We start from the raw sequence: 14,586 nt of genomic DNA on the forward strand, positions 1-14,586 counted from the left end.
AGAAAAAGAAATGACATTGGCAAACCTTAGGAGGTGAAAATAAATATATATACTGGTTGAAGGCAAATATTTTTTTCTTTGTGGATAGAGTAGCCCAAACAGCATGATGTATTTTTGAAGCACACGGATGCTAATGTAAAGACAACAAGAGACAGAGCCACACATCCTGAATCCCATGAGTGCAGGCCAATGGAGCGCATGCAAATGCATGTGCAAGTAATCAGGATCATCTATTTGGTGCATGCATGGCCAGAGATAGGAAATATGGTATGCTCCCTGACCGTGACAAAAAGACTACGGGTACCTGAGCGCAAAAGCACAGACACACATTCACACGTGCACACACACACACACACACACACACACCTGCACTTTGGTTTTTTGATGCACTTCATCAAAAGTACCTAAATACACTAAAGGGACAAGTCCACATAAAGCAGATTTTGTTTGGGAATCTATCAGGGTATAGCAATACTATGAAGATATTTTCAGCCCAAACTGTGTGCGTAAAACATGTCCTCTACACACATCTTACACCACACACACAGCACAACACGCCACATTACATGCACTCACCACACCACTACATCACAAGTCATTCACCATCCACAACCCGGCTACCTCACCTATTGCTCGCTGAATTTATACTTGGCTTTGAAACCGTAGAGCACTCTGCTGCCCTTTGGCTCGGTTTGCACTACAGAAACACAATTTGCATACTGTTAGACATGGCATCCTTGGCGTGGTTCCCCTGTCTTTTTTGCTTCTACCTCGCGTATTTTTGACTGTATGCTGGACTTTTGCTGGTTTTTGAACTTTGGGCACTTTACCACAGCTGATCAGTGCTAAAGTGTAAGTGCTCCCTGTGTAAATTGTGATTATGATTGGTTATCCATTATTGGCATATTTGATTTACTGGTAAGTCCCTAGTAAAGTGCACTGTGTGTGCCAAGGGTCTGTAAATCAAATGCTACTAGTGGAATTGAAGCACTGATTGTGCCATCCACATGAGTAGCCCTGCAAACATGTTGCAGGCCTGCCATTGCAGTGGCTGCAAGTGCAGTTTAAAACTGCCATGTAGACCTGGCAAGTGCACCCACTTGCCAGGCCCAAACCTTCCCTTTTCTTACATGTAAGGCACGCCTACGGTCGGCCCAATGTAGCCCCATGGACAGGATGCAGTGTATGTGAAAGGTAGGACATGTACTGGTGTGTTGTACATATGCTGACAGGTGTCCCTTCCTGTACATAAACAAACCATTTTAGAAAATGTCATTTTGTAACTTTCATGTGTGCTGCATGAAGCAGCACACACGAAAGTTACAAAATGGCATTTAAGATTGTTTATGTGCAGGAAGGGACACCTTCCTACACATAACCAATCCTTCCCTGCACACAGAGTGCAAGGGTGACTGCGTTGGCGCCAAATCGCTAAACTTAGTGCCATCGCAAAGGGGAACTCAAGGCTGCACTACATTCTTGTAAATATGCTGCAGCCTTGCATTTCCAAAGTGGCGGAGCATGTCGTTAAGCCCAGGAGGCTAACGACAATCTCCGCCACTTCATTGTACATATCCCCTCCAGTTTTTTGTGGTGAGTCCTCCAATGGGTTTTAGAACCATTTTTACTCCAGTCATAAGTAAATTGAAGGCAACGCAGGAATGTCTTCCCGTTCAGAATAAATAAAAGTAGCATCCATTTGTTGTTTGACATTCATTTCTTTATTTAAAGGTGAATAATTCCATATTCAGAAAGTGGGGTGTGCCATTTGAGGTATAGTGTAGTTGAGAACAGCCAACAAGTATTTCACTCCCCTAAGGCTTATAGGTAGACAAACATGCAAGAAGACGATAGAAAGTATATGCAGAGATCTTAAAAAAAAACTGCTTTCACACAACCACCACGAGATCGGCTAGCACCAGGAAAATGATGACAGTACACCTTGGTCATACCACGTGGCGGAGGTGTGAAAATAATCCTTCCAAACCGTGCCTGTGACATTATGTAGGCCCTGCCCCTTTGTGCGTTCCCAGCGGTTTGTCCGAGGGAGAGGGTTTCATTTTTCTTCTCTTCCCTGCCTCACCTGGCCTAGTGACTGAGGCAAGGTTCTGCCTGACCCCCTACCTTCCCCAGAGAGGCTGGGATCCTCTTTTGCTGATGTCGACCAGTGCTCATATATATCTTTCTTCATATATCTCTGAGAAGGTTTGGTTTAGAGACATGAGCCATCATTCATGTTTATGCAAGTCCACCGTAGCGTCAATGCTGTATGTAAAATCGTATAACTTCTGCTGCCCTCAACAGCCTTATTCACATTAGTTGCCTCATGTGGTTTAGTGATGCCATTGCCGATAGTGATGGGACTCTCATTAAAGTGATATATGGGATGCAGATGATCTAGATGTTGTTTTTTGAGGCAGTGGAGTACACACTACTCTACAGTCTGGTGTACAATTATTTTGGGTTGGAAAATAATGCACAAATGTACTGAGAACTCACAGAGCATTATCCAGCTGTGAGTGATTTATCTGATATTACAAGCACTGATCAAAGCAAATCCTGAAAAATCATTTGATTTATTAAAATGATACGATCTCTTGACAACCTAAGCTCCCATTCGAGTAATGATAGCGCCCTACAGTGACTGGCGTACAGCTGGTGAGTGGCACGCTAAGAAATCTTCAAAATGAATTGAAATGGTAAACGAAAAGCAGTCGTGTACATTCCCCCCTTGTGTTGTAATATTGTAATGAAGTAAATGGCTATAAAGATAGAACAAAAATGTTAAAACAAATACGAAGCATATATTATGTTATAATATGGTATTCTAAGCTATGTTATGTTGCATTTATATAGTGTACTATTGTAGCAATGATACTGGTGTGAACAATTACAAGTGTGCCTGTACATTTGGTTGGATTTGTTGTATGTTTTTTCAGCCCATAAAGAAGGGTGCCAGCCTTGTATATGCATTTTTTGGTTTTGTATAGCTGCTTAAAACTTGGTACCACTTAATAGCCACTTTTTGGTCGCGTTACAGCTTGGCTCCTATGTCTGATCATTTTCCGCAGTACTAACCTATTTAGGAACATGTGCTTTTCTATTTCATCTTCAAACTTCAGCACTTTCTTCAGGTACTTGATATTTTCTAATACAACACTGAAGGTTCAGTTGTTATCTATTTGTAGTCCTAGAGGGGCTACATCCTGCACATAGCTGAGCAGTATGAGGAACACCAGTAAAAACACTATGTTCTCCTGATGGACCAGAGCGTTTTCAATGCCTTAATTAGGACCATCCATAAATCTGTATCAATCATACTACGTGAGTTTTTGCTTCCAAAACTGGAGCATAGGCAGCATTCCCTTTCTGTCCCTAAAATCACCAAAAACAGACCTGAAAACCCTCATCTCCTTCAGTCTCAGCTATCAAGTGTTGAATTGTACAATACAGTTCATCAAGTCACTTTGATATCTAGTACATCAAGATGGAAGTATTGTTGTTTGAACAAGAGCTAAAATTTCACCAAAAAAGTTGTCACCATCCTGTATGGGATCCTAACATTATGTCTATGAAAATACAGTGTTGATTAGAATAAACTCATCCTGAGCTTAATTTGACATATAAACTTGGTGGTGGCTCATGAAATGTGGATAAAAGTTATGTGGTAAAACCGCAATATCTGAGGATCCTCATTACACCTCTAGTGATGCTCCCGCCCTTGAGTCTGTGTGTCCGCCACTATGCTTCCAAGAGGAACACGCGGATATGCGCATCCTTAGGGGCAGCAAAAGCTCTATGACCAAATGGATAAAACTCGGGGGTTCCATAGACATGGCGAACTCTGATCGATTCTACTCAGCAGGTGTGCAAATTTATTTAATTGAGTAAGAATGCTAATTATTTGTTTCTACATGTGAAAAATAAGCCTAACTAAAGAAATTCACTTTTGTTTTCATGCTCAAAAATAATGTATGTTAGTGACAGTACTTTAGGTTTGTTCTAGTAATGAAGTAATATGAAAATTATTTTACATGGGAATTTATATGATATATATTTTACTGTAATTTGGTAGTAAAGATTTTGGGATATAATTGCGACATAGATATTGTTTTGTGTTTTTTGTATGGTTAGATATATATGTCGTAAAGATATTTAATAAAATGTTAATTGAGATATTGGTATAAGATTGTGACTATTCCCCCTTTAATACCAAACCCTTCCAGATCAAAGTAAATCTGAATGGAATGGAGGTTTGAAAGACAAGGTTTATTTGTCTCTAAACTCCATGCCAAAAATATAAAGTATTTGGATATAAAAACAACATATGGATGAGATCACAATGTCAACATGAGCAAGACCAACAGTGAGCATCAGTATTTGGGGAGAATTTGCAAATGGAGAGAGGGGTAAAGTGAAGTCTGTGATAAATGAAAAACAGTGTCTGGGTAAGAGAAGCATTGCCAGAGTTTTTAGTAGACAAAAGTTGAAATAGTGGCAGATCTGCAAGGTTGCCAGAAGTATTTTCAGGCAAAGTATTCCTACATTCAAAAGGTAAAGCACTGTTGGTATGTGATAACATTTAAATCTCTGGACAGTCAATCCCTTCTGCATCACTAAAATCATTGTTCCTGAAATGGGGTCAGGGCTCAGCTCACTAAGCAATTAAGCCAATTATTCTTGGAGATTACTGAACAGTTAGATTTGGGCATCTCTCTTTCTGTGCAATCTTAATGGATACTTCAGTTTTATTTCAGCGCTTTGGAAGCTCAACAGATAACAATGTCTTATTCTCTTTTCAGGGGTGACCGAGAAGCTGTGAAAAGAATAGCCTATGAATTTGTTGAAATGAAGGCTAAAGAGGGTGTTATTTATGTAGAAGTCAGATATAGCCCACACCTGTTAGCAAACTCCAAAGTGGAACCTGTACCTTGGGGACAAACTGAGTAAGTCATGCATATTTTAAATTGTATGTGGATATTGAAGTCAAAGAAATGTAAGACAAGCATTGTCAAAGCCAATACGTTTGGCATTGGTAAGTCTCTAATTTTATTTTTAATTCATATAATCTTTGTCAAACATAGCAGCATCCCTTAAATTTAGTGGAGGAAATCAGTGTAATGATATGAGATCTCTTTGCCCAAATGTGCAAGGAGCACACGTTAAAAAAGTCTCTAAAAGTGATACTGCTCTGTGTCACAGCTGTACACAGCGTGTGGATAACAGTGCCACAACCTTATCCAGTACATAAAAAAATGAATATACTATAAAAAATTTTATCTGGCACTTTAGAACTATTCTGATCTGGCACAATACAGACGGACTTGGGTAAACTTGAGATGCTGTTTATTGTTAGTCACTTTAGCCATTAAACGGGAGAGATTGAGAGTGTGGTGTGATGTGTGTGCAAGTGTACATGTGGGTGCATGTGTGTGTCTGTCTATCTTTGTTATCATCTCAGATGTTGATACTGAGGACCTTATTCATGAGCCCTTTATGCCACCGTTCTGTGCGTAAAATATGCACCACACTGCACCCTATTTACAAAGTGACGCATCTAGGCAGATGCGACATGATGTAAACCCCTGCGCTACATTATACCTGCATCAGGTATCATGTATGTAGGGGAGTGTTCCCCCGTAAAAGCTTCGTAGAAGCGTTGCAGTGAAATCTATGAGATTTCACTGCGACACTTCTAGGACACCACTGTGTTAAATCCTTACGCTTGCCTCACAATAGGCGTAAGACTGACGCAGGTCCTTTCACATAAATGTAAATGTAAATGTAGTTGAGCTTATATAGCGCACAGCTACCCGCAGTGGGTGTCCCGGCGCTTGCTTAGGGAACCCTTCCTGGTATTCCCCTGTGAGATAGCAGGGTATCCACAAGGTGAAAGTCAGGCATCCCGCCGCGAGGGGCCGTTGTGGAGATTAAGCAAGCTATTGCCCAGAGTCGCAGAGTGTGAACCCGTGAGTCGAGGAGGCACCGGGGCGAGAATTATCGAGTCCGTGGAATTTTTAGCCCAAGACCCCGCCGAGGCGGGGAATTGAACCCTGGTCCAGGACCGATCTCAGCTTCCGGGTCTGCTGCCTCTAACCCCTGAGCCACACTCACACTTGCCCCATGTGAAAGAACACATTGCTGGAGTTGCGTCTATTTTCAGACAATGTGCCACTTTTGCGCCTACAGATATGTCAGGAATACGGATGTCCCTGTAAATCCTTGTGACATGGAGCGCCGTACAGTAAATGCAGCGCAGACATGATGTCGCAAGCAGGGCGCACTGAAAAGTGTTGGATCGCTGTTTTCACGCAGCATAGCAACACTTTTCATAAATGAGGCCTTAAATATATATGTCACATTTAATATGGCTACCTTCCATTCTAAATCGGATATACTAGGGTTCTGTTGGCTCAGCAGTGCTGAGAAACCTCCGGGTGTTAGTGTACTTCACCAAACAAAACTCCATACATACATATCTAAATATGTATATTCACTGAAAAAAACCATAGGTTTTAGGGGTGTTAAAGTTAGATAGACATTTCACTCGTACAAAACCATTGAAATTCCTCAGTTATAGTTAGTTGTACTAAATATAACTCGCGCACCCCCAATCCACTGCTGATGATGTTACATATTACATCATTCATGACATTGTTAGTGACATCACTGATGACATCTCAAATGACGTCACTGATGACATCATCCAGTGAATTTGGTTTGGTTCGATATTTAAATAAGTATTACATATATAGCAATCTGCAGTGAAGAATGAGTGGATGTATAAGTGTCTGGATGGAGGATTTAGTAGCACTGTGATTGACTGTCTAATTGACCAATTTAAAGTGTCTCGCTAAATATATGGGATAGTGATTAAACTGTGTGAATATCTGTATCACTCTCTCTTGTTGTGTAAACTACTACATAAGTTGGTTACTAGCTATGTGAAAGTCTATATTAGTTATTAATTAGTTAAGCGAGTATTTGTATGAGATAGTGAATGTGTGTGGGGTTGGGTGGGAGGTGTGGGACTGTCCAAAATGTGTAAATAGTGGATTTAGTAGGTATATGAGGTTAAGACTGTATGTGGAAACAGTTGTTTGAGTGAGTGAATCTCGTTATGGGTGTGGTGATGAGTAAATATATTTCTCAATGATACATGTCCAACAAAGTAGAAATAGAAAAGGCAGTGTATGTGACAGTTGTTGTATATAAATAAGTATACATAAAACTCAGTGATTGTATGAATGACTGTATCGAAAACTGTATACTTGTAATAGTGATTTTATAACACACTAAGTATGAGTTATTATCTATATGAATAAATAAAGTGGTGTTTGTATAAGTGTGTAGATTAGTAAATGTAAGTATTAATATTTGTTTGCATAAGTGAGTAGGATGACTGCATAAGTGAATAGGATGTGCGCTGGTGCGTAATGTTGATGTAGGTGTATAAGTATATTTAATAGTATTCTATTGATCTTTATTAGCATGTATGAGTGAATCTATAGGTAAGTGTTTAGATGTGTGTGTAGATGTAGGAATCACTGAGTGGGTTTTTAGAAACTTGTATTGGTGTGTCAATGGTTTCAAACATGGTAATCCATATTTTATAATGAGTGTTGAAAGGTTATGCTAGTGTATGATGAGGTGCATCAGATTGTCACATGGATGATGTCATCAGTGATGCCATCAGTAATGTCATTTGATATGTCATCAGTGATGTCATCAGTGATGTCACTGACCATGTCATGAATGATGTAATATGTGACATCATCAGTAGTGGATTGAGGGCGCGCGAGTTATAGTTAGTACAACTAACGGAGGAATTTCAATGATTTTGTACAAGTGAAAGGTCTAGCTAACTATAACACCCCTAAACCTATGGTTTTTTCAGTGAATCTCTAAGGTTTTTTAAATGCTAATTCCTAACTATAACATGCCTGAAACCTATGGTTTTTTCAGTGAATCTCTAAGGTTTTTTAAATGCTAATTCCTAACTATAACATGCCTGAAACCTATGGTTTTTTCAGTGAATTTCAAAGGTGTTTTAAATACTAATTCCTAACTATAACATGTCTGAAACCTATGGTTATTTCATTGAATTTCAAAGGTTTTGTAAATGACAATTTTTTAAATGTATTAATTGTTATATTTATTTTCTTGATACTGATTTACTACATTTTTTTAACTATTTATTTTGAGATATTTTATTTTTTAAATTACATTATAATTACATTATACATTACATTACAAAATATACTTTCTCAGGATGAATTACTTTAGTTTAAATACTTTCAAATAGGCAATAGACTTTTAAGTACAGTAGTTACAGTTGTTGCAATGGGCAACATAATTTCAAACACAATGCAACATTGAGCTAAATGTGAATTTCTAGTTAACTGCAATTAGTTACTTTATGGATTACTTTTCTAACCACAGGACTGGATCCTCGATTCAGTCCTTGGACATCTCCTGTAAACAGTTGAGTAAAAGCGTTTTGGTTACAGTAGTGATTTTTAAGGAATATTATTGTATTTTCAAAGTTGACAGAATTTTTTCACATAGAATCACCAATGTTATCCTATGGGAGGAAATTCACTTAGCAGGTAAGTAGTGTTATCGTTACTTTTTCTTACTCAGTGGTGGATCAGCACTGGCGCATCTCCTGTAAACAATTGAAAGAATTACGTTTAAGTCATACAGGTGATTTTTAAGGAATATGATGAAAACCAGACAATGGATTCCTATGGAAGGAAATACAAGTTACTGGTAAGTACGGTTAGAATTACTTTTCAGGGTCAGTGCTGGGCTAAATGATGCAGCACTAGGTTCTCTCCTGATAACAGGTGAGTAAATCGGAATTCGTTGTTCGGATGATTTTAGGTGAATATTTTAAGGTTCCAAAACTCCACAATTAGAAGAATTTCCAAGTGAAACCAGTCAATGTTAGCCTACGGAAGGAAATTCATGTTACTGGTAAGTATGGTTAAAATTAGTTTTCAGGGTCAGTCCTGGGATCAAAGATGCAGCACTGAAGTCTCTCCTGATAACAGGTGAGTAAATCGGAATTCATAGTTTGGCTGATTTGACTTAGGTCCACTATATATAGAGCCACTTTCCTACACCATCCCCTCCCTTGACCACTGTCTAAATGCGCCCTGTGTCCGTTTTAATTTGGGAGATTAAGTCCCCTTGAATCCTCAGGGTCTGTAGGGTCCAACTATCCCACCAGGTACCTCCAGTAAGCGCCATGGAGATGCATTGCAGTTTTGTTTAAAAAAAAAAAAAAGGCTGCATTTCATAGAGGTGTAAAAGGGGCGTGGCCTCTGAACACCTCTCTGCAACGCAGCTCCCTGGCGCATACTGGAGGTACCTGGTGGGCTAGTTGGCCCCTAGGGACGCTCAAGATTTAAGAGGAATTAATTCCTCAACTTAAAAAGCACCACAGGGCATGTTTGCACAAGGGTAAAGGAAGGGGGCGGGGCCTGAGGTGATATGTGTGCAAACACGCCCTGTGCTGGGTTTTAAAATGGGAAATGTATTCCTCTTCAATCCTGAGGTCCCCTGGGGGCCAACTAGCCCAGCAGGTACCTCCAGTATGTGCCACGGAGCTGCATTGCAGAGAGGTGTTCAGGGGCCACACCCCTTTTTACACCTCTCCGCAACGCAGCTCCATGGCGCTTACTGGAGGTACCTGGTGGGCTAGTTGGCCCCCAGGGCACCTCAGGATTGAAGAGGAATTAATTCCCCAACTTAAAACGCGCAACAGGGTGTGTTTTCCCACATATCACCTCAGGCCCCGCCCCCTACCTTCACCATTGTGCAAACCCGCCCTGTGGCACGTTTCAAGTTTGGGGAATAAGTCCCCTTCAATCCTGAGGTCCCCTGGGGTCCAACTAGCCCACCAGGTACCTCCAGTAAGCGCCACGGACCTGCGTTCCAGAGAGGTGTAAAAAGGGGCGTGACCTCAGAACACCTCTCTACAATCCAGCCCCCTGGCGCATACTGGAGGTTCCTGGTGGGCTAGTTGGCCCCCAGGGACCCCCAGTATTCAAGGGGAATTTGTTCTCCCTCTGCAAACGCGCCAGAGGGCGCGTTTGCAGAGTGGTGCAATGAGGGGGCTTGGCCTCCGTCCACGATCCCGTTAAAAAAAAAAAACAATTAAGAAGGGGGCTGTGTAGCCCCCCTTCTTTTTCTAATTTTTTGGCCCTAGGGACCCCATCCCCCAGGGCCTGCCCCCAATCTTTTTTTTTTTTAAATGAAAAAATTGGGAAGGGGCCACGTGGCCCCCCTCCCGAGGCCATAATCTGCCCTGGGGACCACATGCCCATGGGCATGGACCTTTTTCTTTATTATTTTTGTTTTGGTGTGGGGCTGCCTTGCCCCTGTCCTGTGGCCACTTATGGCCACGGGGACCCCATCCCCCAGGGCCGGCCTTTTTTTATTATTTTTAAATAAATGTACATTTTAGGGAGTGGGGGCCCTCTCCATTGGGGGCCGTGGGGGGGTCCCTAATCCTCCCAGGGTCCCACCTGGCTCCCCGCCGGGAGCCGGCATTGCTTTTCCACATGGGGAGCAGCTAACATGCTTTGCTATTTGGAAGAGAGAGCAGGTTTCCTGCTCTCTCTTCCAAATAGCAAAGCAGTTTGCAATGACTCCCGCCCTGTCATAGCAAACGGCAGTTCCCGGTAGCCGGCCCTGGAGGGAGGGCCGTTCAGCCCCTCTCCTCTCATTTTACAAAAAAGGGTGTTTCTACCCTGCCCCCTTTTTGGTTTTTTTTGTGTTTCTTTTGCTGATTTCTTGTGCCTCGGTTCTACAGAGGCACAAGATGGCTGCCAACACTTCCTGATTTGGAGTGTTGACAGCCAATTAGAATACAGCTCATGCACGGCAGGGTGCTCTTAGGGTGCGCGGATCCTTTGCGGCCATAGATATATATGTACTTTTAAATGTAATTTTCTCAGGAACTACTGAACGGATTTACACCATTTAAGCAAAAGGCATGAGTCTGAACTAAAGACTACCTCTTTGCCAAATTTGGTGTAATTCAGTTCAGCAGTTCGGGCTGTAGCTGCGTCAAAAGGTCCTATGGAAAATTGCATGGGGAAAACATGTTTTGGGATCCCCCTTTTTTCTCGGCCCCTGCTACACGAATCATCCCGAGACTTTCAGGATACTAGCGGACCGGAGCTGGCCATTAGTTTTGAAAATGCCGGAAAGATTCATCAACCGGTGCCAAAGTTATTCCAAATAGAATGTTGCGGATTTCTTATGGATAATAGGTTCTAACTATAACTACCTACTGTTTTTTTGGGAATAGATAACATTGAACAAAATGAAAGACTGGGTGACAGAAAATTAAAATTACGCCAAATGGAATCTAAGTACATCATTCGCATGAAAAACAAGATCCCGAGAGGGATGAACCTTGATGAGGAACTCTTTGTACATTTGTAACAAGAACTTGAAATCAGACGCAGTATAAAAATCAATTATGTAACTGTCAGTAACACACACAAAAAATGTTCTTGCATCTTGCAAAAAATATAGTAATGAGTAAATGGTTTAGCATAGATAAGAGGACTGCCACGTGTAAAAATATTGTTGAGAATTGTAAGTACCATACCTAAATAGAACTCTACATATAGAATTTTACACAATGATGTGTGGTAACTCGGTCAAAATACAACTGCACTAATGTGTTAAAAATTTTGTCAAATGGGTACTATACCTGGAATTTAAAGCAGACAATGTGTATAACGAAGTGCAGTTGCATTACATAAATAACGTGTCTTGAAATGTTCTTACAAAATTATGATTGATCACTGTCACAAAAGGTGTCATTTGTTAATATGAATATATACAAACTACAAATCCCAGAAATCTATGGGACGGGTTTGAATTGCAAAGCCTTGATAAACAGAGAAAAAAGTAGTGCCACCTACCGTGAGAAAGGGCATGTGCCCGAAACGCGTCGGTGTGACAGACTTGCTGTGGAGTTTGCCTAATAAATCAGTTATTTACAGTTCTTGAGTGCGGCGTTTAACTTTGGGAGAAAACTATATATATATATATATATATATATATATATATTGAAACCAAAGTGCCAGAGCTACGAGAGGGCACACAACAGTGTTCTCCCGTTCGGGTTTAGGATGCAGTCTGCCTTCGTTACACCACCATTAATTTTGCCTCTTGCCGACGCGTTTCAAGGCCAATGGCCTCTTCTTCATAGGCTGCTTGAAAAATTACATTCAAGCCTCGCATTAATTCAATTTCCGACTTTATTAGTTTGTTAAGCCCCTTGCTAGGCGTATCCTCTATACAAATTCTCTTAATGCCTGATGGGACCTGAAGTTCTTAATGCGAGTCAGTTTTTACTTTGGTAAGTTCAAATGTCTATTTTTCTTTCATTGCGCTTTTAAAATCCTGTAGTAGGTGACTGAGCTTACCGGCAGGCTAATTAGCATATAGAACACTGTGCACACGGTGTTGAATAGTTTCACTCCTCAGCCTCCGCTAACTGCTGATTACATTTTTCCCCAGCTGGCGATGGTGCTCCTCCCCACGGCCGGGCTGCCGTATGTAAATTTTGAAACCAAAGTGCCAGAGCTACGAGAGGGCACACAACAGTGTTCTCCCGTTCGGGTTTAGGATGCAGTCTGCCTTCGTTACTCCACCATTAATTTTGCCTCTTGCCGATGCGTTTCAAGGCCAATGGCCTCTTCTTCATAGGCTGCTTGAAAAATTACATTCGAGCCTCGCATTAATTCAATTTCCGACTTTATTAGTTTGTTAAGCCCCTTGCTAGGCGTATCCTCTATACAAATTCTCCTAATGCCTGATGGGACCTGAAGTTCTTAATGCGAGTCAGTTTTTACTTTGGTAAGTTCAAATGTCTATTTTTCTTTCATTGCGCTTTTAAAATCCTGTAGTAGGTGACGGAGCTTACCGGCAGGCTAATTAGCATATAGAACACTGTGCACACGGTGTTGAATAGTTTCACTCTTCAGCCTCAGCTAACTGGTGATTACATTTTTCCCCAGCTGGCGATGGTGCTCCTCTCCGTGGCCGGGCTGCCGTATGTAAATTTTGAAACCAAAGTGCCAGAGCTACGAGAGGGCACACAACAGTGTTCTCCCGTTCGGGTTTAGAATGCAGTCTGCCTTCGTCACTCCACCATTAATTTTGCCTCTTGCCGACGCGTTTCAAGGCCAATGGCCTCTTCTTCAAAGGCTGCTTGAAAAATTACATTCGAGCCTCGCATTAATTCAATTTCCGACTTTATTAGTTTGTTAAGCCCCTTGCTAGGCGTATCCTCTATACAAATTCTCTTAATGCCTGATGGGACTGAAGTTCTTAATGCGAGTCAGTTTTTACTTTGGTAAGTTCAAATGTCTATTTTTCTTTCACTGCGCTTTTAAAATCCTGTAGTAGGTGACGGAGCTTACCGGCAGGCTAATTAGCATATAGAACACTGTGCACACGGTGTTGAATAGTTTCACTCTTCAGCCTCAGCTAACTGGTGATTAAATTTTTCCCCAGCTGGCGATGGTGCTCCTCTCCGTGGCCGGGCTGCCGTATGTAAATTTTGAAACCAAAGTGCCAGAGCTACGAGAGGGCACACAACAGTGTTCTCCCGTTCGGGTTTAGAATGCAGTCTGCCTTCGTCACTCCACCATTAATTTTGCCTCTTGCCGACGCGTTTCAAGGCCAATGGCCTCTTCTTCAAAGGCTGGTTGAAAAATTACATTCGAGCCTCGCATTAATTAAATTTCCGACTTTATTAGTTTGTTAAGCCCCTTGCTAGGCGTATCCTCTATACAAATTCTCTTAATGCCTGATGGGACTGAAGTTCTTAATGCGAGTCAGTTTTTACTTTGGTAAGTTCAAATGTCTATTTTTCTTTCATTGCGCTTTTAAAATCCTGTAGTAGGTGACGGAGCGTACCGGCAGGCTAATTAGCATATAGAACACTGTGCACACGATGTTGAATAGTTTCACTCCTCAGCCTCAGCTAACTGGTGATTACATTTTTCCCCAGCTGGCGATGGTGCTCCTCTCCACGGCCGGGCTGCCGTATGTAAATTTTGAAACCAAAGTGCCAGAGCTACGAGAGGGCACACAACAGTGTTCTCCCGTTCGGGTTTAGGATGAAGTCTGCCTTCGCTACTCCACCATTAATTTTGCCTCTTGCCGACGCGTTTCAAGGCCAATGGCCTCTTCTTCATAGGATGCTTGAAAAATTACATTCGAGCCTCGCATTAATTCAATTTCCGACTTTATTCGTTTGTTAAGCCCCTTGCTAGGCGTATCCTCTATACAAATTCTCTTAATGCCTGATGGGACCTGAAGTTCTTAATGCGAGTCAATTTTTACTTTGGTAAGTTCAAATGTCTACGCTGTTTGCCTCCTGAATAAACAACGGCGAAAACGTTATCCTTTTGTGAGGTTTGCTTCATTGACAGGCAACTGTTGTTTGGATATTTGGCGGCCACCCTGAGCCGCGAAGCAAGCCCTGGGGCTGCGAGAACGACTTTGCTTATGGGAGAGGAGCCAGTTTGGGCGGAACGATTGAAACAG

General features: G+C 41.6%; 1 protein-coding gene across 1 annotated transcript in view; it reads left to right on the forward strand.

Annotated features, from left to right (window-relative positions):
• The window catches only part of LOC144768345 (adenosine deaminase-like), a 307,500-nt gene that overhangs the window by 105,642 nt on the left and 187,272 nt on the right, over positions 1–14,586 (forward strand). The window contains exon 4 of the mRNA XM_078651931.1: positions 4,803–4,946. Coding sequence (XP_078508057.1) covers positions 4,803–4,946 — 144 coding nt within the window. The remainder of the gene's footprint in view (positions 1–4,802; positions 4,947–14,586) is intronic.

The sequence above is a fragment of the Lissotriton helveticus genome, chromosome 7, assembly GCF_964261635.1.
Source record: "Lissotriton helveticus chromosome 7, aLisHel1.1, whole genome shotgun sequence".
Taxonomy (NCBI): Eukaryota; Metazoa; Chordata; class Amphibia; order Caudata; family Salamandridae; genus Lissotriton; species Lissotriton helveticus.